The 25449-nt window shown below is 40.9% G+C and overlaps 1 protein-coding gene across 1 annotated transcript in view; it reads left to right on the top strand.

The window, feature by feature from the left end:
• The first annotated feature begins 2425 nt into the window (after positions 1-2425).
• Positions 2426-25449, top strand: part of LOC118356641 (gamma-taxilin-like) — a 49133-nt gene continuing 26109 nt past the window's right edge. Inside the window, 3 exon segments of the mRNA XM_035725940.1 lie at positions 2426-2555; positions 14380-14683; positions 21266-21357. Coding sequence (XP_035581833.1) covers positions 14383-14683; positions 21266-21357 — 393 coding nt within the window. The 5' untranslated portion in view covers positions 2426-2555; positions 14380-14382.

Here is a 25449-nt window from a genome sequence, read left to right on the forward strand (position 1 = left end):
TTATTTTGTTTTTACAGAGATGCACAAGTTAATTCCAAAATTCACATGGGTTTACAAGGGACCTGGAAAACCAAATCAATCTTCAGAATATAGGACTAATACTTCCAAGTTGCAAAATGTACTACAAAAGTAAATACAGTATAGCAATGGCATGAGAATTGACATACAGATCAATAAGAAAATTTAGAGTAAAAAATAAACAGTCACATGTATGGTCATTTGATTTGCAACAAGAGTGTCAAAACCATGTAATTGGGGAAAAGAGTCTCTTGCAGGAATGGTGCTGGGATAACAAGTTATCAACAAATAAAAGAATGAAGTTGGACTCTACAATACATAATGTACAAACACTATACAAAATTGTTTTAAGAACTTATAAGAATTCAAAATTCTTATAAATATAAAAATTAAAACTATAAAACTTTTAGGAGAAAACATAGCTACAAATCGTCATGTCTAGAATTAGGCAATGGCTTCTTTTTTAAAAAAATATTTTATTTATTTATTTATTTGAGAGAGAATGAGATAGAGAGAGCATAAGATGGGGGAGAGTTAGAGCAAGAACCAGGCTCCCTGCCTAGCAGGGAGCCTGACGCGGGACCCGATCCTGGCACTCCAGGATCATGACCTGAGCCGAAGGCAGTCGCCCAACCAACTGAGCCACCCAGGCACCCAGGCAATGGCTTCTAAAATATGACATCAAAAGTACACATGCAAAATAAACTGGGTTTCATCATTATTAAAAACCTTTTGTGGCAAGAGAAACCATGAAGAAAGTGAAAAGGTAACTCACAGAATGGGAGAAATATTTGTAAATCATACCTGATACAGGTTTATATCCAGAATGTGTGAAGAACTCTTACATCCTAGTAAGAATAGCCCAAATTTTAAAAGGGCAAAAGAGACATTTCTCCAAAAAGATATACAAACGGCAATAAGGAAAAGATGCTAGATATCATTCATCATGGGGGAAGTACAAATCAAACTATAGTAAGATCTGATTCACACCCCCTTGGATGGCTATAATCAAAAGAATGAATAACAGGTAGCATTGTTGAGAATGTGAATAAATATGTTGCTACTGGGAATATAAAATTGTGCAGCTGCTGTAGAAAACACTTTCATCAGTTTTTCGATAAATTAAGCATAGAATTACCATATAATCCAGCAATTTCTCACTCTTAAATATATACCCAAAAGAACTCAAACCAGATTATCAAATACTTGTTCAGAAATGTTCATGGCACAATGATGTTCACAATCGTCAAAAAGTGAAAACAATACAAATGTTCATCCACAGATGAAGAAAATATGGAAGTCCAAGGTTTATATGGAGCCCTAGAGCGATTTGAAGAACTGAGAATCTTGAAATCATTATTGTAAGTGAAAGAAACCAATCTCTAGGCTGAGGGAGAATGTGGTGAGTATGGTTTTTTTGTGGTTAGATGATGAAAATATTCTGGATTTATATAGTAGTCACTGGACAACTTTATAGATACCGTAAAAATTACTTAATTGTACACTAAAAACATGGAGAATTGTATGGAGTGAATTGTATCTCTAAAAAAGTCTTAAATCTTGATTTTATCAACTGGAAACAATGTTCAGGAACCCTCAGAGCAAGGTTGCATATTAACATCATCAACAACAACTAAAACTGACTCAGCAAACGAAGTGTATTACAAATCTAATAACGAAACAGTGGCTCACAGTAGAATCCATTCAACAAGTATTAAACATCAACTATTTGTGTAACTGTGTTCTTGAAGCCCCGGAAGGTTAGCTAGCACTCAACAAGACACGGTCCTCATCCCACAATAATGTGAAACTAGTAACGGACCACCAAGGTTATGATGGCTGGGCGGGGCTCTGGGCAGACGTTTGAGACCTGACAAATTATAAAAGCCAATACTCCTGAGTTTTTTCCTAAGTGTGAGGCCGCCATATAGCTTAAAGCAACAGGGACAAAACAGAAGCATATAATTCCTTTGATGTATTAACTTCCCAAACATTGGAATACTTACAAAGTTTTTCGAGTACTTTCCATAACCCGACCACCACCCCTTGAAAACTACAAATCCCAGTAGGCTGTGCGCGCAGCTCAGTGGGTACTTTCCCTTTCTCAGAACCCTGAATTACGCCATAAACATTATCTGGGCTTGGGGAGCTAGGACCACGAAGCTTGCAAGGAGTGTCAGTTTTTTCCAGAGTCTTCATCAGGGACTTCGCAAACTCGTCTCGGCCAGTACCCAGCTTTTGGCGGACGAGTTCAGCCTAGCGTCTAGTATTCCCCACCCCCATCCCAGGCCCTTCCTTCTGGGGCCAACCTCCTCCGGTCACGTGGAAGGCCTCGTGTGCGCGATTGGTCGCCGGGGTACAGAAGCTGGGAGATAGATCTTGCGAGCTTCCGTGCTGCTGGTTGAATTGCGGTTTTGTTGGCTTCCGTCAACTTTCGGCGACTTGGGTCAAATAGGCCGTCCGGAAGGAGGCGTCCACTTTTCCTAGCAGGTCTGTCGCCTAGATTCACTGGTCACCGCTGGCTGCAGGGGTAGAGGGTAAGGGAGAATACGGTCTTTTACAAGTTGGCTTTTAAGTCGTTTGTTTACTTCAGCCGCGGGACGAACACTCGGCTTTCTTTCCTCCCGGGGGATCACGGTGGGAGCAAGTGTGTGTTTTTATCTGTGTGACGGACTAAATGGGGTGGAAGAAACGGCCAGGGTTTGGGGGCGCGCGGCTGACAGAGAAGGAAAGGGAGGGAACGCAGCCCTGTCTGAAGGAATAGTATGCGAAGCAGGGGTGAGCCAGGTGTGACAGCCACGTGCGGACGGCGCCGCGGGGGCTCCGGGAGGCTGGTGTCCTCTCCCCCAGCCCCTGTCGTCTCCGTGCTCCCCGCGCTGGGCACCACCGTCGGGAGACTAACTGAGGTCGACAGCTAGCCCTCAGGTTTTGGCGGGTGCACAAGGAATTGCGCAGGATCCTCCCTGGCAGAGCTATTGCGTAGTTCCGTGATGGCGCGGAAGCCGTCGCTACGCTACCTCCTCCCTTTCTAGGTCTTTTCCTTTCTTTTCATCCGCGAAGGGTTGTGGGCTGCTGTGAAGTAGCTGGTTATGGCTGCGTGGTTCCTGAGACCGTGGCTCTTGGTGTCACCGGTTTGGCGACACTTGGGGCAGCGATGCCGATGTGCCAGACGACCTCACCAGCGGAATTGGCAAACATCGTCATGTAGTAACTTCTAATTCATGTTTTTCTTCCCTTTCTTTTTCTTGTCCTTTGAATGCCTCTCCTATGGCTTTTGGTATCTCAACCTGTGATACATCCTAGAAAATTTCCCTTATTTTATTTACGTCAAGGAGTTTTCATTGTCTTTGTGGATACAGGAAAATGGGGACCTCCTTAAGATTGGGAAAATCCAGGAAAAATCCTGGGGTCAGTGTATAGAATTCGGCAAAGTTCGCACAATGGATGGGCTAACCTCTCTACTGTTTTCAGAGCCGCGGAGTGGAGAATTGCAGGGAAGGGCCTGGGAAGATGAAAACCCCGTTTGTTTTTCCCTTCACTTGGGCATATTGGAACATTCACGCCTGTATGAAATTACGAAATAATCTTCTAACAACTTTAATGAATTTCAGAAGGTCAAGTTTATATTTGATCAGAGTGTCAAGAATTCGCTTTTGAGGTTCTCTTTCCTATGTCAGGTGTTTTCATGTGTCACTACAAGGTGTTTACTACTCAGTTGTGTCCCCCCACCCCCTCCACCCCCGCCCCTTTTCACTTTCCATACATCTGAAAGAAAGATCCAGTACCTGCAGCATTGAAAGAGAAGCCATGGATTCAACATACTCTAGGGATTCAAAATTGTAACTTTTGGTGACAGTGATGTTGGAGGTCTTTACCTGAGGGACAACTCTGATTTAAAAACAAAACACATTGCTATTAAGGACGTAAGTTTTGGTTTATGCTCCTTGGGGTGAGGGTAGAGACCTGTTGAATCTGGAACAAAGTTTTATTCAATTAACAGTTGAAATGACCAAAATAAAAAGGTCAAGGTAATGACCCTTTGTGTTAGTAGTTGGATATGAATGGTCTGAAACTAATAGTGCCTTAACGGTGTCATTTTCATTTACCAAAGTATACAGTCCGTCCTTCTCTGCCTGTGCTTTTCTGAGCATTTTTCTAGTTTTATCATCTTTCCTCATTTAACAACACGGGATTGATATACATGATAAAGTACTAGTTTTTCAATTTTTATTTTAAAAACTTGGGTAAATATCTACTGTCTGCATATATCACTTTTAGGTAGGTTCTTTATGACTCTTTAATTTTTAAATTTTCTCACTGACTTGAAAAAAGTACTTAACACTACGTTAACCTCTGTTCTTTCTTAGGAAGCAGAAATGATGTATAATTATTTGGGTTTTTTTTTTAATATTGGGGAAATTAAAAAACAAGTGACTTTTGTCTCTCTTTACCTGAGAAGAGGGCTTTTATTGGGTTCTTATTTTAGAATTTCCTATTTTTCCCTTCAGTTGTGTTTGTTATTGCTTATATATTTTGGGGTTCTGTTAGGTGTATGTAAATTTGTAATTGTTAATTTTCATGCATTGACATTTCAGTCAATATATAACACTTTTGTAACAGTTTTTGCCATAACATCTTTTTGTCTAATTTTAGATTGCCACTCTACTTTTCCTTTATTTTTTCCTATGGAATATCTTGTTCCATCTTTTAGTATTCCTATAATTTGAGTCCTTCTGTATGAAGTGAGTCTCTCCTAGAAAGCATGTAGTTGGATTATTAATTTTTTAGAATACTTTCTTTATTTGAGAGAGAGCAAAAGAGAATATGAGTGGGGGTCCAGAGGTGAAGGGCAGATGGAGAAGGAGAATCAGACTCCGTGCTAAGCAAGGAGCCCTGTGCAGCGCTCAATCCCAGGACCCCTGGGATCATGACCAAAGTCAAAGGCGGATGCTTAACCTACTGAACCACCCAGGCACCCCATATTATTAATTTTAAAATCCAAGTGTCATACTTTGCATTATTTATTTACTTATTTATTTATTTTAAAGATTTTATTTGTCAGAGAGAAAGAGAGCATGCACAAGCAGGGGGGAGGAGCAGAGGCAGAGGGAGAAGCAGGCTTCCCACTGAGCAAGGAGCCCGGATGCAGGACTACATCCCAGGACACTGGGATCATGACCGGAGCTGAAGGCAGCCACTTAGCTGACTAAGCCACCCAGGGCGCCTATATACTTTGCTTTTTAATTGGCAAGTTTACTCCATTTACATAAAAATAATTACTAACAGACAAGTTTATTTCTGTTAATTTGTTTTTGTAGGTCTTTTTTCCCTCTATTACTGCCTTCTTTTGTGTTTGTGTTTTTTGTAGTGTAGCATTTTATTTCTCATTCCTTTTTCTATACATTGTTTAGTTTTCCATTTTCTGGGTATTATAATTGGCAACTTCAGTTTAAAACAAATCAATTTGAATTAACATCAATTTTTCTTCAGTAGTATGCAGAAAGTCCGCTCCTATATAGTTCTGCCCTCCTTTCTTTTGTTACAGTGTCTTAGACTATATCTTTATAGATGAAATAGTTTTATTAATGTTTGTAATTTATCTTTTAATCATGGAGAGAAAAAAGGAGATAAAACCAATAATGTAATAATAATGGCTGTCTAATGTAGCTATGTTTACTATTGTTTATTTCTTTGTATGGCTTTGAGTTGCTGAGTGATATCCTTTCATTTCTGTCTCAGGATTGTCATTTTCATTTTTTGAAATGAACAGACATCAGCACTGAACTCTGGAAGCCAGATTCTGCCCCTACTCCCTAGGGTTCCTGGTTGCTGCTTATAAGGGGTTGTAGTTGTTTAGTAACTTTTTATGCTTTGGCTAGTTGGGGGGGGGGGGTTGCTCTTTTGTTAAATTTGTTATTTTATTTTTTTATGGAGTGTGGTTGACATACAATATTGTTTTCAGGTGTACAACAAAATTATTCAACATTTGAGCACGTTAACGAAATGATCATATGCTTAATCTCGTTACCATTTGTCACCATCTTCAGCTTTTGTTTATCTAGAGATTAAAACATCTCTTTGTTTTGAAGGATAGACTTTGAGTTTATCATATCTAAAGTTCTTTTAGTTCATTGGATGTGTAGATGAATGGTGTTCCTCAAATGTGAGAATTTTTTTGGCTATTTCTTCTAAAAAAAAATTTTTTTTTTGGCATCTTTCTCTTTCACTTCCCCTTTAACTCTCATTGTGTGTATACTGGTATGCTTCCCGGTATCCTAGAAGTCTCTTAAGTGCTCCTGACTGTGTTCATTCTTCTTTCTGTTTCTCGGACTAATTTCAGTTGACCTAACTTCCAGTTTGCTGATTCTGCTGCCTGCTGAGCTCTGCTATTGAACCTCTCTCTTTAATGGATTTTGCTTTTACAGTTACTGTAGTGTTCAGCTCTGGGGTTTCTATTTGGTTCTTTCTTTAAATAATTTCTCTTTACTGATGCTGTTATTTTGTTCATATATCATTTCCCTGATTTAGTGCTTTGTTTAAGTTTTATTTTTTTAGTTTAACTTTTCGAGCATAGTTACAACACTTGGTTCAACATGTACTCCGAATTAGTTCTATACCAGGGTTTGCTCAGGGACATTTTCTCTTAATTTCATACCTGTAATTTGCCCATCTTTCCATGTTTCTTTGCATAATTTGTAATTTTTCTGTTGGCAAGTAAATGTTGTGAATGTTATAATGTTGTCAAACAAAAACAAACTGTGATTTGATAAGACACCTTATTCAAGGACAGTACAGCAATAGGGAGAACATTCTGATTTTAGAAATCTGAAAGTATTTCAGAATCAGAATGATTTTTCTTTGATTGGAAGGGGTAGGGTAAGCAGGACTAATAGAAACTTTATAAGAGGAAACTGAGCAAGGAAAGAAAGAGCCGACAGCATGATAGAAAATGTGTCACAGCTCTTCCTTGGGATGACCTCTTCATTAAGGGGGCATAATCTGTATTTTAGTGCTCACTCAGGGGTAAGCCCAAATTCAGGGACCTGAGGGAAGGAGAGAAACTTGACTAAAGTTTGGTCAAGAGAAGGCAATGAGTACGAGGTGTGCCGTGGTGAACACTGAACTCTGGAAGCCAGATTTCTTCCCCCTACTCCGTTGGGTTCCTGGTTGCTGCTTATGAGGGGTTGTAGTTGTTTAGTAACTTTTTATGCTTTGGCTAGTAGGAGTTTTGTAAAAATAACATATGCTTTGTATGGCTTTGGAAGTCTCTTCTTTTAGCTTAGAGGTCAGCTAGTGACTTGAAAGAGATTTCCTTGAGAACGGGGAACACCGAAAAAACAAACTCAGTCTTTGCAAATGGGTTCTGTTTGGGGAACTCCTTAGCGCTTAGCCAGGCCATTTAAAATTTGCATGTACTTCCACCTTGAATATAGCAAGATGTAAAGTGTAGGGTCTTTGAGGTCTTTTCTGAGCATGTACCCTGCCCTTTCATATGTGTGGTCTTCTAGATTCCCTGGTATACCTGGAGCTTTTTCAAAGCTCTGTTCCATGTATCTTCTTTCTCAACCTTCTCATTTCTAGGCTGTTTGCCTTACCTGTTATTCTTAGCCAGAACAGTAGCTGCAGCTGTTAACTTCAACTTTGATACTAGGAGGCTACACCAGTCTGAGAGAGTTCTAAGGCTGGCAAAACAAAGACTCCTTGGGAGCTGCCATGTAGGTCAAAATCCATCATCAGGGCTCTTAAGAGTTTCTGTTACCCACCCTGGCAACCAGCAAGTCACACCAGGAATGCTAGCTACTTCCAGGCTACTAGGCAGGTAGTTAGAAAGCCACAATGTCCCTTTACTGAAATGTAGTATTCTTTCTTCATTTAGCCTGTCTGTGGTTGTTGTAAATTTTGATTATATTCCAGAGTTTCAAAAAATTAAATTTTTTCGTTGTGTTTTTGGAGCTTAATCTTTGCTTTAGTGTAGGAAGAATGGGTTTTTAGAAACCCTGCTTCATCATTTTCAGTCATGTTTCTCCCTCTAGTATAAGCTTAATTTTGTAAAGTAGTAGTATCTGGATAACACATCCAGTTTAAAAAACAAACACAAAAAAACAGCAAAACTTCCTTAGGTGACGTAGTTCCTAATCATGTTGCGGATGTTTAATCAGAGCAAGCCAGAGCAATGAAGATACAAGGGAAAATGCTTTATATCACCTCCTATTTGGATTTTCCTGGCTTGATAACACCGATCACTTCACAAAAGGAGGTCTTATTTATAAGTTACAGTTGATTGAGAAGGAAGTGGTTGGTACTCCTCTCCCTGTTGTCCTACCCAGTTCCACGGCATTTTCCCTAAAGTTGGGTTTGCCTGATAACATGTAAGGTAGGGATCCCTCTTCGACAATGTCTTTTTTTCTACTGTCTTCCTGTCTGTGTCCTTGTTTACACCCAAGGGCAACAGTTCTCTAACTTAACTATTACTTTTTTTTTTAAGATTTTATTTATAACTTAACTATTACTTAATTTTACTTTAAAAATTACTTAAAAAGCACTGATGACTCCAATATTGAATCTTAAACCCTATTAGAACTTTTTCTAATGTGCCCTTTTAAAAATCCAATGCTCTGTTTTATGCTTTAGATGCAGCCCTGTCTCTTTGGGTCATTTTGTAATGCATTGTCATGCGGAAAATATTGAATCACTGAGTTGTGTAGATCTTTCAAATGCTGTTACAAAATATTAGACTATCATAGTTGTTGGTACCATGATCAGTCTCATCATAAAAGTCTTTATGTACTGGGAAGCTGCCAGTCATGGTGGCTGACTGAAATTTTCCAAAAATTCTAATTTTCGTTTCAAAGTTTGAATTTTCCCATTGCAACAGATACTGTCTGTTCTTTATCCTTATGAGGTTGTTTCATTCATTTTCTAGAAAATGCCTGGCACATACCCAAATTTGAATAATCACAGTGACTAGAAACTACGAAGGGTCTGAGATGTTATTTTACTTACAAACTAATTTTTTTTTTTGTCATAGTTTTTGAGTACTGGGAGAAGTGTCAAGACAAAAGCCAGGTTTTTACAATAACATATACCAAAGTGTCCACATTCACACCTGTTTCCTGAGCCTCAGTTCCTGCACGGTGATGTAAAGAGAACCAGATGATGTTTGCATTTCATAGGAGGAATCCTAAGCTTAGGATCCTAAGATGACTCTTTTAGAATGTGGCAGACTCAAAGATGCCCATGTCTTAAACAGGGATCTGTAAATTATCTTATTGGCCGTAGGGATTTGGTATAGATGTGCTTGCATAGATTAGGATTTTGAGGGGTTATCAGGATGGGCCCAGTGAAATTGCAAGGATCTTTATAACAGAAGGAGGAAGACAGGAGTCAGACTGAGAGGGTGGGCATTGTGCATAAGGCTTGTCTTGCTGTTACTGGCTTTGAAGATGGAAAGAAGAGCCAGGAGCTAGCCTCCATAAAAGGCAAGGGAATGGATCCTCCCATAGACCCTTGAGAAGGGGATGTAAGATGATAATAAATAAGCCACTGAGCTGTGGCAATTTATTATAGCAGCAATTGGAAACATGCCAATAAACAAATATGTTTTACTGCTTTCAAAATAGACACCATTTCTCTTTCCCACCCACCCTGCAAGGCTGTTTGCTGTATGGGCATCCTTGGAAAGATGGCCTGAAACAAAGGCAGTGTCTCTGTCCACAGGAGAAGCAGAAATACTGTCATAGGTTCTGGTGAATTTTCCCTTGGGTATACAACTCCACTGCTAGGACCAGATTTGTTCAGATTATCTGATAGGATACTATCAACAGGACTCCAAGCATCAGGAAGAGCCCAAGTGGCAGAATTAACTTCAGCCCTACCCTGAGATCCAGATGTAACAGGCTGAACAAGTCTCATAATCTATCAGATCTACCTCAGAAAACCAGCTGGTTTTCTTCCTTGAGGCTCCGTGTTGACCTTCCACTGGCTGGGAGTGTGGCTCATGAATGGTCCACAAGAAGGGCAGTTTTATCATTACTAATCATTATCATTACATTTATCATTACTAATAACGGACTCACCTGAAACCAGGCAGTCATTGATCATTTCAACTAAAGTTTTGGACAGATTGCAGACTACCTTTTGTTAGTGAGTGGCTCCCATTGTGGGGACAAAACTACCTGCAGTGTGGGCATAAGCCCATGTTATGTGTGGAATGAGTTGGCCCTCTGGTGACTTCATGCAAGGAACCAAAGGTGTAAGGGCTACATGAGTACTAGTTGTGTTTCCTTAAACAGTTGATGATCTTTTATGACCACCCCTCAGGGAGAAGGCACAGAGTTTTTTTGAGGGATGCAAGTTAATGCACAGCTTCCATGAAAGAAGAGGTGCATATTGTACATCTGTAAAGAAAGTGTTTTTATGATTTTGGGGCTTCCCAAGTAGTACTTAAATCTGTGTTCTCAAGCGGATGCAAGTTTAGAGCGCTTTACTGCTTAGCTCCCTGGAGAACTTGGAAGTCTTACGATTTCCCGTTGAGTAATTAAATTACGCCCTCCTCCCCTTTTTGAAAGGCCTGCCTGAGGCCACTCTGTCCAGTTTGCCCTGTCTCTCGATTACATCAGCTGGATGACATTTGTTTACCCCTGGAATGACTTGGTGATGACTAGAGGAATGAGGGCAGGAAAGACATTCAGTCACTTAACATAAGTGTTTTATTTGGGGGATGCAGGAGTTGGGACATCCATTTCTGCTTCCCTTTAAAAGGCAATAAACTTACCATCGCTGTCTCTCTGTCAAATAAATAAACACACACACACACACACACACACACACACAGGAGTTGGGACATCCATTTCTGCTTCCCTTTAAAAGGCAATAAACTTACCATCGCTGTCTCTCTGTCAAATAAATAAACACACACACACACACACACACACACACATTTCTGCTTCCCTTTAAAAGGCAATAAACTTACCATCGCTGTCTCTCTGTCAAATAAATAAACACACACACACACACACACACACACACTGGTGTGGTCTTCTCAAACTGTTACACACACACACACACACACACACACACACTGGTGTGGTCTTCTCAAACTTACACACACACACACACACACACACACACTGGTGTGGTCTTCTCAAACTGTTACACACACACACACACACACACTGGTGTGGTCTTCTCAAACTGTTACACACACACACACACACACACACACACACACACACTCACACACACACACACACACACACACACTGGTGTGGTCTTCTCAAACTGTTACAATGTCCTTGGATCTGAGGCACTGCGGAATGTAGCTTCCAGCCAGATCCAAGGACATTGCAACAGTTTGAGAAGGCCACAGCAGATGTGTATGTTACATATATTTGTATGTATATGTTATATACACATATATATATATATTTAAGATTTTATTTATTTATTTGACACAAAGATAGTGAGAGAGGGAACACAAGCAGGGGGAGTGGGAGAGGGAGAAGCCGGCTTCCTGCTGAGCAGGGAGCCCGATGTGGGGCTCGATCCCAGCACCTTGGGATCATGACCTGAGCTGAAGGCAGACGCTTAACAACTGAGCCACCCAGGTGTCCCCAGAGTATATTTTTTATGAGGAGGTCTCCAGGAATAGTTTTGAAAGACACAGGATAGTTAATTACTTTCCTCCCTCAACACTCCTCAGTCTAAGCTGTTACTCAGTACCTAGATTTTGTAACTGCCACAAGGTTGGTATTTCCAGTAGATTCAACTTCACCTTTTGTCCAGTCATCCCTCACTTGTAGCAGTCCTTTTGTCCAGAAAGGTTAGGTGCTTGGGGGATGGGGAAAGTTTTATAGACTGTACAGAGGTCAGAAGACCTCTTTGACATGTGTGGGCTGTCATCCGAGGGATACCCCATGGGCAGTGGACAAGTGGTCATTATCCTTGTGATATAGGACCATGTCAGTCCCATAAGAGAATCCAGGTAGCTGAACCAAAGTTTGACTCCTCTAGGGCCCATTTTGTACCTGGAGAATGTACCATGTGGATTGATTTGGTTTTGCTTTTGGGGGAATGAAAGAAGCATCAGTTTATGAATGGTCAGGGTTCTTTGAATTTCATTTGATGGTGGTGCAAATGTCATGATCAGTGCAATGACTGTTACTCAGGTAGCAACGGTGGCAATCTGGGTGGGGCAGGCTTGATCAGTGGCTTCATGGCTTCATTTTAGTTGCCTTGGGCATCTGTATGAATAGCCCAGATGATTCATTTAGTAGGTTTGATTGATTTCCTCATTTTGTGATGCTGAAGAGGAGGTCTTTCATCTACGACTGTATTCATCTACTGCTCCACAGTTTTCTAAGTTGAACACCAAAGCGTGAGGCTGTAATAAGGCTTATCAGGGAGTACAGGTCAGAGCAATTCCCTCCACTAACACATTCTTGGTCCTTCATAATTTATGTTGAGGCAAATCAGCCACTGCAGCCAGCTGCACACTGTTCAGTTTCATTGTAACTGAATCCCCTAGTAAACAGGAACAAGGCATTTGCAGAGCCTCTGTGAATCCCACTGGGCCAGTGGCTTTGCTTTAGGCAACAGATCTCCAAAATGATGCCCTACACTTCTTTGTGTAGCATTGAGATGAGACTTTGCTGGCTAAATTCTTGACTCTAGACTCTACCATTTCAGTTTGAGAAATGAAGTTTGTTGTGCCTTTCCTACATGGTTAGTCTGATAAACTGAGCTGACCCACCCCAAAAGAAGAGTATTAGGCCAGAGACTCAGGAGGGTTTCATTCATTAGGTGTTAACTGTTTGCAAGAGCCCCGAGGTAAGATAATCGGTGCTTTTCCAAAAGGATATGTCTGGTGTGTGAGGGAGGCTGCTCTTTGCTTGCCTTAGCATAGAGACTTGTGACATAAAAGAGTCATTAGGGTTTGCGGACCCCCAAAGTACTTATTTGTGGGTTTCCCAAATGAGAGAATCCCCATTGGCAGCATATTACACTTCATATCTAATGTATATACGTATTTGTGTAGTAATCTATACTATACATTCAGATTTGGGGGCAGCACCTACAGTACATTGAATAAAGGCCAAAGCTGGTTGGTCTAACTTCGTAGGTCCACTGTGACGTGTGCCCCAGATGCCATTAGTGAAACAGAATCAGGTGGGCCAGTGATTTAGGTAGCTGTTTCCAAACAGAGACCTAAAAATTTGAGTCCCTCAATTCTACACAGCGCGCCAACATACTAGGATGCGTATGTGTGACCTTTGGTTTCATTTGGGGATGGGGAATCCTTGGTCCCAGCCCTAACCATCTTTCTCCTTAAGGTGGTTAACGTCAGGTTACACAGGAAGAAATGAGAGGACATGAAGGAGAGAGTAGGTCCATCCACGTGATACGCAAGAAGTGTTTCTTCTTGCTTCTGAACAGCATAACCAGGGTGTTTATAACTCTGCTTTCAAATGTTAGCCTTCACTTCTGTTTGAAGTCCAGACTGAAGGCCAGGAGGAGATAAAAGATAAGTTTGGGATGTGAGAGCTTTTAAAAGCATATCATCATCTCCTTTTCCAATTTCTCTCCTCTCAGTTTTTTTTTTCCCCCCTCTGTTGCTTGCTTTTTCCTGATTGTTGTCCCTTAATCCAGCTGTTGAAGTCAATATTTGTGCCTATAATGCTTTTATCCAGAGCTTCCTGGAAAGCTGCCCCACCTTGGGGCAGCTCTCTCAAGAGTGAAACAAAGGCAAACTCTTGCACAGGTTTCTCAGGGAGCTGCCAGAAAGGTTGAGGGAATCCTTTGAAAATAATGTCTGTATTATTCCCTCTGGCACTAAGAGTCTGGGCTGCCATCTTTACGGCCACTGTTGTTAGAGTGTGAGGAAAGGTAGGTGGGTTGTTTTAAATCCCACGGTGCTCTCCTAGAGCAAAACAGCAGCTTTTCTATTCACTAAAGCCTTCCATTTGGGTTGAAGTTTTAATTTCCTGGGTACATTTTTAGAAAATTCCAGAAGGAGTTTCTGTGAAAGTTGTTTCTGATGGATTCTGCCAGTATATACTACTTTTGGAGGCACAGGGCCTTGGAGTTTCTATTCCACTGTTACGGTAGTCCTTTTTAACTCTTTGCCTCCTTTCATTCTAAACAGCATCGTTATTTTGTAAACAACTATGAAAGGATGAAAAAGTGTCAAATGATGACGTGCCTATTGATTGTACCACATACAAAAAGTAAAACGTACATTTAGACATGAAGAAAGAGTGTAGGATGGAAAACTGTATTTTTGTGTACTGCGTAGTTCCCTCCCTTGATTTCATTTGATTGAGCTTCCCTTCCATGACCTTTCTTTCTCCTCATTCTTTCTAGCTTATGATTGGCATAATGGAAGACTCTAGAATTTGCAGGCTAGGACTAAAAGCAGATATATCGTGTATCTCTCAATCAAATGACATTCTTCAACATCAAGACTCAAATTGTGCTGGCGCAAGTTATAAGAATTCCTTGCAAGAGGGTGAAGGCAGTAACTTTATAACAAAGAACAGGAATTTGGTGAGCCCAGTGCACTGCATGCAAGAGTCAAGAGTGGATCCTTCTGGACCAGAGGCTGGAACAGATCCTTCTGATAGTCAACAAGATTCAGAGTGCAACAGGAACAAAGAAAAAACCTTAGGTAATAATCTCATAAATAAATCTCATGTCTCATAAAATTTGACATTTTTACATGCTGCTCATTTTACCTAACTTTTCTGTGGCACAGGCAATTACAGAACCTGTCCAGTTTCGAGGTAGTTGTGGTTTTGGTTAAAACACACCTCTGTGGTCAGTTATATGTAGAAGGGGAAAATGGCGAGATAGGGACCTTAGTTATAGGATCTGAGTTATTTCTCCCTGAATAATCAAGAAATTTTTTTGTGTGTGAAAAAGTCTGTGACCATTTGGCAGAAGCACTATTCTTTTGGCCTGTTTCTTTTGGTTCTGTAAAGTAATCGGACCAATTACTGTGAAGACTGTGTTTTTGCTCAATTTATTTAAAGAATATTTACTAATATTTGGCATGATACATTATTGCTGGCTTAGAAAGCAGGCTAGTAACACTGGATTTCACGGTGCGTTTTCTCCCTTCTGCTCTGGTAGTTTGAGAATTTAGGGCTAAGAATGTGATATGTTAAATTTCATGAATAAAATCTAAAACCCTAACTTTGGCTTTAGGGGTTGCTTCTCATTTTTAAAAATTCCTGTTCATGGGGCGCCTGGGTGGCTCAGTCATTAAGCGTCTGCCTTCGGCTCAGGTCATGGTCCCAGGGCCCTGGAATCGAGTCCCACATCAGGCTCCCTGCTCAGTGGAAGGCCTGCTTCCCCCCTCCCCCTGCTTGTGTTCCCACTCTCACTGCGTGTCTCTCTCTGTCAAATAAATGAATAAAATCTTTAAAAAAAAAATTCCTGTTCGAACCAACATTTACCGTATTTGAATTGAGTGATTTCTGTACCTGACACTAACTTGGAATTTTTTTAAATCCACTTTCTGCCATCCTTTATGACTTTAAAATTTATAGGAATATGGGTAGTATTTAAAATTCCTTGCAAACAAGACAGGTATCTTCAGACTAGGCATCCTCGACAATATATGTAAAATGCGGCTTTAGGTTAAGATTGTTTAAATAGTTGTAAATGGTTACAGTTTAAAATCTTCATAAAATTACATTTTAAATGTTCTGTTACTTAACCAATTGTCATTCCCTCTTTATTTGTCCTTGAACTCAAGGAGAAACAGTTTCAGAATGAAACTTTTATGTGCAAAGTATTTTATTTTATATTATTTAAATTCAATTAAATAACATATAGTGTATTATTAGTTTCAGAGGTAGAGTTCAGTGATACATCAGTTGTATGTAACACCCAGAGCTCATTCCATCACAAGTCCTGGTTAGTGCCCATCACCCAGTTACCCCATCCTGCCTCCCCCTCCCTTGCCCCCAGCAGCCCTCAGTTTGTTTCCTAGAGTTAAGCATCTCTTACGGTTTGATTCCATCTCTGTTTTTGTCTTATTTGTCCTTCCCTTCCCCTATGATCCTCTGTTTTGTTACTTAAATTCCACATATGAGTGAAATCATATGATAATTGTCTTTCCCTGACTGACTTATTTCGCTTAGCATAGTACCCTGCAGTTCCATCCATGTCCTTGGAAATGGTAAGATTTCATTCTTTTTGATGGCTGAGTAAAAGTCCGCTGTATATCTTTATCCATTCATCTGTCGACGGACATCTGGGCTCTTTGCATAGTTTGGCTATTGTGGACATTGCTGCTATAAACATTGGGGTGTAGGTGCCCCTTTGGATCACTATTTTTGTATCCTTTGGGTAAATAATTAGTAGTGCGATTGCTGGATCATATGGTAGCTCTATTTTCAACTTTTTGAGGACCCTCCAAACTGTTTTGCAGAGTGGCTGCACCAGCTTGCATTCCCACCAACGGTGTAGTAGGAGGGTTGCCCTTTCTCCACATCCTCACCAACATCTGTTGTTTCCTGGGTTGTTCATTTGAGCCATTCTGACCATGGAAGTGGTATTTCATTGTGGTTTTGATTTGTATTTCCCTGACGATGAGTGATATTGAGCAGTTTTTCATGTGTCTGTTGGCCATTTGTAAGTCTTTGGTGAAATATCTGTTCACATCTTCTGCCCATTTCTTGACTGGGTTGATTGGTTTTTGGGTGTTGAGTTTGATAAGTTCTTCATAGGTCTTGGATACCAGCCCTTTATCTAATAAGACATTTGCAAATATCTTCTCCCAATCTCTCGGTTTTCTTTTGGTTTTTTCACTGTTTCCTTTGCTGTGCAGAAGCTTTTTGCCTTGATGAAGTCCCATTAGTTCATTCTTGCTTTTGTTTCTCTTGCCTTTGGAGGCGTGCCTAGCGAAATTTACTGTCACCGAGGTCACAGAGGTTGCTGCCTGTGTTCTCCTCTAGGATTTTGATGGATTGCTGTCTCACATTTAGGATTTTCATCCATTTTGAGTTTATCTTTGTGTATGGGGGAAGAGGTCCAGTTTCATTCTCCCACATGTGGCTGTCCAGTTTTCCCAACACCATTTGTTGTAGTGACTGTCTTTCCCCATTGGATATTTTTTCCTGCTTTGTCGAAGATTGGTTGACCATAGAGTTGTGGGTCCATTTCTGGAGTCTCTATTCTGTTCCATTCGTCTATGTGTCTGTTTTTGTGCCAGTACCATGCTGTCTTGGTGATCACAGCTTTGTAATAGAGCTTAAAGTTGGTCAGCCTGATGCGCCCCTAGCTTTGTTTTTCTTTTTAAACATTCCCCTGGAGATTTGGGGTCTTTTCAGGTTCCATACAAATTTTAGGATTGTTTGTTCCAGTTCTGTGAAAAATGTTAGTGGTATTTTGATAGAGATTGCGTTGAATGTGTAGATTGCTTTGGGTGGTATAGACATTTTAACATCATTTGTTCTTCCAATCCATGAGCATGGAATGTTTTCCCATCTCTTTTGTGTCTTCCTCAATTTCTTTCACAACTGTTCTGTAGTTTTCAGAATACAGATCTTTTACCTCTTTGGTTCGGTTTATTCCTAGGTATTTTGTGGTTTTGGGGGCATTTGTAAATGGGATCGAATCCTTGGTTTCTCTTTCTTCAGTTACACTGTTAGTGTAAAGCAGTGCAACTGATTTCTGTGCATTGATTTTGTACCCTGCCACATTGCTGAATTCCTGAATGAGTTCTAGCAGTTTTGGGGTGGAGCCTTTTGGGTTTTCCACATAAAGTATCATGTCACCTGCAAAGAGCGAGAGTTTGACTTCTTCTCTGCCAGTTTGAATGCCCTTTATTTCTTTTTGCTGTCTGACTGAGGCTAGGACTTCTAGTACTATGTTAAACAATAGTGGTGAGCGTGGGTATCCCTGTCGTGTTCCTGACCTTCGGGAAAAAGCTCTTTTTTTCCCCATTGAGAATGATATTTGCTGTGGGCTTTTCATGGATGGCTTTTATGATATTGAGGTATATGTTCCCTCTGTCCCTACACTGTGGAGAGTTTTAATCCAGAAAGGATGCTGTATTTTGTCAAATGCTTTTTCTGCATCAATTGAGAGGATCATATGGTTCTTGTCCGTCCTTTTATTAATGTGATGTATTACATTGATTGACTTGTGGCTGTTGAATCAACCTTGCAGCCCTGGAATAAATCTCACTTGGTTGTGTTGCATAACCGTCTTAACGTACTGTTGCATCCTATTGGCTGGTATCATGGTGAGAATTTTGGCATCCCTGTTCATCAGGGATATTGGTCTGTAATTCCCTTTCTTGGTGAGGGTCTTTGTTTTTGAGATCAGGGTAACTCCAGCCTCATAGAATGAGTTGGACATTTTCCTTCCATTTCTGTTTTCTGAAACAGCTTCAGAAAAATAGGTGTTGGGGCACCTGGGTGGCTCAGTCGTTAAGCCTCTGCCTTCGGCTCAGGTCATGATCCCAGGGTCCTGGGATCGAGCCCCGCGTCGGGCTCCCTGCTCGTGGGAAGCCTGCTTCTCCCTCCCCCACTCCCCCAGCTTGTGTTCCCTCTCTCGCTGTGTCTCTCTCTGTCAAGTAAATAAATAAAATCTTAAAAAAAAGAAAAATAGGTGTTAATTCTTCCTTAATGTTTGGTAGAATTCCACTGGGAGGCTCTCCGGTCCTAGACTATTCTTTTTTAGGGAGATTTTGAATTAGTTCTTCAATTTTGTTGCTGGTTATGGGTCTGTCCAGGTTTTTTATTTCTTCCTGTTTCATTTTTGGTAATTTATATGTTTCTAGGAATGCATCCCTTTATTTCTTCCAGATTGCCTAATTTGTTGGCATATAGTTGCTCACAATATGTTTTTATAATTGTTTGTATTTCTTCGGTGTTGGTTGTGATCGCTCCTCTTTCCCTTATGTTTTTATTTATTTGGGTCCCTTCTCTTTGACAAATCTGGCTAGGGGTTTTTCAGTCTTGGAATTCTTACAGAGAACCAGCTCCTATTTTCATTGGTCTGTTCTACTGTTTTCTTGGCTTCTATTTCATTGATGTCTGCTGTACTCTTTATTATTTGCTTTCTCCGGCTGGGTTTAGGCTTTAATTGCTGTTCTTTCTACAGGTCCTTTAGGTGTAAGGTTAGGCTGTGTATTTCAGATTTTTCCTGTTTCTTGAGAAAGGCCTCTATTGCTATATACTTCACCTTCGCGCAAAGGTTTTGTAGAGTTGTGTTTTCATTTTCATTGAGCAAAGTATTTTTTTGACGTCAACCTGTTTCTTCCTCCCTACCCCCCTTGCATTGCAGTTTGTAAAGTGTATACCAACTAGGAAAGTTTTCCTCAGATTCTTAAGATGAAATAACCTAAATACAAGAGTGAACAGTTTAGAAAATAAAAAAGCACCTACCCTCAGGGTAAAAAGGAAACATTATCACTTACTTTGAAGTACCATTTGCCTGCACTTATCTCAGCCACATCCTTCTTCCTGCCAAAGTTATTAAAAGTATTCTTTTTTTTTAAGATTTTATTTATTTATTTGAGAGAGAGAGAGAGAGAATGAGAGATAGAGAGCACGAGAGGGAAGAGGGTCAGAGGGAGAAGCAGACTCCCTGCTGAGCAGGGAGCCCGATGTGGGCCTGGATCCCGGGTTGCCAGGATCATGACCTGAGCCAAAGGGAGTCGCTTAACCAACTGAGCCACTCAGGCGCCCTTAAAAGTGTTCTTTTAAAATTCTTTTCCCTGAGGGAAGAACGAATTATTCGACTTTGTTTTCTTGAACCTAAAGTTGGTTAACACCCAGAATATGGTTGGTAAATCACCTGAAAACAATTATAACTCAAATTGGTCCTTGGAAAAGTTGTTGGTCACAGTGGATTTTGTGTGTTTTCGATAGGCAGAGTGTGCTAGCTGAATAGTCTTAAACTTCCTTCAGTATTTGTATTTGGCCAGTGGGAAGGTTTTGAAAACATTCCCACCCTTTGTAAAATGTTTTACCTTGGAATCAGCAGTTAAGTAAGAGGTGTTTTTTGTTTTGTTTTGTTTTAATTTTATTATATTCGTCACCGTACAATACATCATTAGTTTTTGATGTGGTGATCCACGTTCCATTGTTTTCGAAAAACCGAGTGCTCCATGCGGTACGTGCCCTCCTTAATACCCATCACCAGGCTAACCAATCTCCACTCCCCCTTCCCCTCTAAAACCTTGTTTGTTTCTCAGAGTCCATAGTCTCTCATGGTTCATCTCTCCCTCCGATCCCCCTACCTTCATTTTTCCCTTCCTACTCCTAATGTCTTCCGTGCTGTTCTTATGTTCCACAAATAAGTGAAACCATATGATAATTGACTTTCTCTGCTTGACTTATTTCACTTAGCATAATCTCCTCCAGTCCCATCCAAGTTGATGTAAAAGTTGGGTATTTGCAAATGACACTACAGATAGAGGGCTGGTATCCAAGATCTATAAAGAACTTCTCAAACTCGGCACCCAAAAGACAAATAATCAAGTCAGAAAATGGGCAGAAGATAGGAAAAGACACGTCTCTGAAGAAAAGTGGCTAACGGACACATGAAAAAAATGTTTATCGTCATTAGCCATCAGGGAAATTCAAATCAAAACCACATTGAGATACCACCTCACACCAGTTAGAATCGCAAAAATGGACAGGGAAAGAAACAACAAATGTTGGAGAGGTTGTGGAGAAAGGGGAACCCTCTTCTGTTGGTGGGAATGGAAGTTGGTACAGCCCCTTTGGAAAACAGTGTGGAGGTTCCTCAAAAATTTAAAAATAGAGCTACCCTATGACCCAGGAATTGCATTCCTGGGTATTTACCCCAAAGACACAGATGTAGTGAAAAGAAGGGCCATATGCACCCCAATGTTCATAGCAGGCATGTCAGCAATAGCCAAACTGTGGAAAGAGCTGAGATGCCCTTCAACAGATGAATGGATAAAGAAGATGTGGTCCATATATACAATGGAATAAGTAAGAGTTTATAAACTTTCAGTAAGTGGTGTGCTTACTGTCTTAAGTGCCAAGTAGCTAGTTGCTAATGGCATTAGTAAACTGAAGAAATTTGATGGGGGGGCAGGGGGGGCTCTTCCTCATAGTTTCACTGATTTACTGGTGACTCTATAGCTGATTAACAGCCTTACATCATAATCTGAATATTTGAATATCACATTTATGTAGAATTTACAGATTGGATTCATTTTTTCCTTCTGGTACTTTTTTTTTCTTTTATTGACCATCAGGAAAAGAAGTGTTATTATTGATGCAAGCCTTAAACACTCTTTCAACTCCAGAGGAGAAGCTGGCAGCTCTCTGTAAGAAATATGCTGATCTCGTGAGTATTAAGGGTGCAAAACCTACGTAAAATAATAGCAAAATGTGTGTTTTAAATAGAATTTTGATATGGCTTTAAATGTAAAGTTGTATTTCACTACAAAATTGAAGGGAAGAATCTCTTTTCATTGTTGTTATTTTTTTAAAATTTTTTTATTGTTATGTTAATCACCATACATTACATCATTAGTTTTTGATGTAGTGTTCCATGATTCATTGTTTGTGCATAACACCCAGTGCTCCACGCCGAATGTGCCCTCTTTAATACCCATCACCAGGCCAACCCATCCCCCCACCTTCCTCCCCTCTAGAACCCTCAGTTTGTTTTTCAGAGTCCATCGTCTCTCATGGTTCGTCTCCCCCTCCGACTTACTCCCCTTCTTTCTTCTCCTCCTGCTATCTTCTTCTTTTACTTTTTTCTTAACATATGTTGCATTATTTCTTTCAGAAGTACAGATCTGTGATTCAACAGTCTTGCACAATTCACACCACTCACCGTAGCACATACCTTACACAATATCTATCACCCAGCCACCCCCATCCCTCCCACCCCCCACTGCTCCAGCAACACTCAGTTTGTTTCCTGAGATTAAGAATTCCTCATATCAGTGAGGTCATATGATACATGTCTTTCTCTGATTGACTTATTTCACTCAGCATAACACCTTCCAGTTCCATCCACGTCATTGCAAATGGCAAGATCTCATTGCTTTTGATGGCTGCATAATAATCCATTGTGTATATATACCACATCTTCTTTATCCATTCATCTGTTGAGGGACATCTTGGCTCTTTCCGCAGTTTGGCTATTGTGGACATGGCTGCTATAAACATTGGGGTGCACGTACCCCTTCGGATCCCTACATTTGTATCTTTGTGGTAAATACCCAGTAGTGCAATTGCTGGGTCGTATGGTAGCTCTCATTTCAACTGTTTGAGGAACCTCCATACTGTTTTCCATAGTGGTTGCACCAGCTTGCATTCCCACCAACAGTGTAGGAGGGTTCCCCTTTCTGAAGGGAAGAATCTAATTTCTTGAGGCTTAGGTTGATTGTATGGCCTCATTTTATGGTGTGATATATACAACATTTTATTGCTTTCTGACATGTAAGGTAGATTTTGTAAAACTCGGTCGGTTTTAGCATTTCTTTCTTTTTTAAGATCTTATTTATTTGAGAGACAGAAAGCAAGCATGGTGGTGGGGACGGGGGCAAGGGAGAGGGAGCCTGAAGAGAGGCTCGACCCCAGGACCCTGGGATCATGACTTGAGCTGAAGGCAGATGCTTACCTGACTGAGCCACCTACATGCCCCAGTTCTAGCACTTCTAAGCGAGCATTTTAATTGCATGTTTATATACCTGACAATTGTGAGGGAGTAATTTCATGTGTAAATCGAGGAATTCTAGACATGAAAGCAGTACTAAGTTTGAAGGATTTAAGGATTTTGAATGAAGTTGTGAGTTGCATGAAGTAGTCTAGCAGTTTCTTAGGAAAATATTTCCTTAGCACCCACTCTATGCCAGGCATTGTATTTTTTTCCCATGTTCCAAAGAAATTGACTCCTAAAAAGAGTTTGTTCTGAGCTATGGTCTGTGTTAATTTAAGTAGCATTAATCCTTTCTTGGGGGATATGAAAGAACTCTCAACATGGAAACCCTGCCATCATTTTAAAAGTGAAGAATGGGAAAGTCATAAAACCTTTTGAAGAACAGTTGTGGGAATTTTTTAGAATCGTTGGTTCTGATGTAAATGCTGAAATTCTTGTGTTTTGTGAAATATTTATGTGAATTATTTCTGGTGAATTGTATGCATTCACATGTGTTATTAAATCAACTGCGCTATATCGTATATATTAGATTGGAAGGTATGCATCATATCATCTAATAGACGATGTTTTGAGAATAATGGACTCTAAGTGTAGAGCTGGAACAATTGTAGTTACTATTCCTTCAGGTAGTACACATACACCCCACTGGCATTTTCTGAAATTGTGAGATGCAGGAACCACTCAGCATCAATGAAAAGGCCTAGAAACTGTCCAGATACAAAGATGGCCGTAATCAGAGTTGTTGGAATGCTGGCCTCAGGAAAGGAAAGGGCTGTTGCCATTGGGTAGGGAAGTCAGTCTGTAATGGTACACTCACATGATGAAAATCAAATGAGAAAAGGTAGAAAAAGAAATATGGAGAAAGGAGTGAAACTCACGTAGGAAAGTGGCAGAATGGAAGGTTGGGTAGTTGACCTGGTGATGTGATATATCAGCAGGCAGCATGAAAGGATTAGGGAAGAAAGAGCAAATTGACTAGCAAGCAGAGTGGGCTAGGGCAGTCCTTCTCAAACTCATACACATCACCAGAGGATTTTGATTGTAGATTCCGATTCGGTAGATGTAACATTCACTTTATAGTAGGTCTGAGGCAGGGATGGGGGAGATGGCTAAAACACCGTATTCTAGCAAATTACCAGTTGATGGCCAAAGCTGTTGGCCCAGGGACTAGACTTGGAGAAACAGAAATCAAGTGGGGTTTCACTTAGGAGGAGGACACGATAAGTAAGAATTACTGCTTTTGTTTTAGCAAGCAACACATTAGAGACTTTGCTAGTGAGTAGCCTCTCTTTGATCCCATTCAGATTAGTAGTTCTTGTGAGTAATACCAGCAGGCATATTTTGTTTTGAAAAAAAAACACAATGTTCTAATACTTTGTTACTTGAAAAACTAATTTCCTAAAAAAGTAGAGTAGTAGAGTTAGGGTACATAACAGTGAGACCATCTTGAGAGTATAACATCAGTATCAGAGTAAAAAGCAAAGGGCCACATTACAGTGGATAGGAGAGACCGAGACACAAATCCCATCCCCAGCATGGCTGCCAACAATCCGGAGGATTGTCTGTGAGGAGCAAAGCGTTCATAGCTCATATGACACACCCCAAGTTTGAAGATCTGCAACTGAGAGACAGACCTCCACAATATCAGGCTTTGAATACTGGTGGGGTTTCTATTCACAAGACCCAAAGGGCAGTGTCACCTGAGATACTGTTCTGTAAGGACTTGTGCCTAGACTCACTTGCCCTAGGGCCCAACACAGAAGCCGCTGTTTGAAAAACACCCAGACTTAATGTGCAAGACACTCATCTGATTATCTTAGAGTGTGGACCTGAGGGACAAGGGCGTGTTGGAATGCTCCTCAGGGACTGCGGTGATAGCAGGCACCATTTTTATACCGTCCTTCTCCTATCCCTTGCTAAAGCCCATGAGTGCCTTTTTTTCCCCCTTAACTCTAGACCCCCGCCAATCCCCCCTTTAGTGGGTGCCATCTTTGCCCTCTCCCTGTGTGTTGCTACAATCCATGGGAACCATTCTTTTATTTCCTTTTCCTTGGTGGTGCCATCTTTGAGCTCTCCGTCTGCCATGCTCCCCAACTCCCAGGGGGAAGCTTGTTTTTGTGGTTGCCTCCCAGGGGACAACAGTTTGTTGTCTGGCTCTTGAGGCTGAGGAAGTTGTTTTGCTGGATCCCACAGGACTGTAACAAGCAGGGACAGTTCTTGGCTGATTACCACCCCCAGGGCCCTGCACAGACACCACACAGGTAGCCGACTGAAACATGTCTTCAGTCTTTCTGGGAAACTTTATCATCACAGCTGCAGTCTGAGGGTCTGTCTTATAATAGACATGCCTCGATAGGCAGACTGTAAACATCTCCAGAGATCTTGGAAGTTGTGTGTTGTCTTTGAGCTCTCCCTCTCCCACTCTGGAGCACCAGATTCTCTTAGAGAACAGCTCTTATACGTGTCTGCTGCCCACAGGACACCCCTTGAATGCCTCGTCCAGTGGCCACAAAGTCTTGTGTTCCTGGATCCCATAGGGCTGTAACAATCAGAGAGATAGTTCATGGCTAGAACCACCCACAGGACATTGCACAGGCAGCCGACTGAACCATGCCAGCAAGTCTCTGTGAAAAAAGCCTGTTTGCTTGTCCTGAAACATCAGCTCGAGAGGCAGGCTTCAGGTTTCTATATAGTTGCTCTCTTGGAAGAGAGGCCAGAGTATGCCATGATTATTCTCTTCCTCTGCCTCACTACAGCTCACGATTA

The sequence above is a fragment of the Zalophus californianus genome, chromosome Y (genome assembly GCF_009762305.2).
Source record: "Zalophus californianus isolate mZalCal1 chromosome Y, mZalCal1.pri.v2, whole genome shotgun sequence".
Lineage (NCBI taxonomy): Eukaryota > Metazoa > Chordata > Mammalia > Carnivora > Otariidae > Zalophus > Zalophus californianus.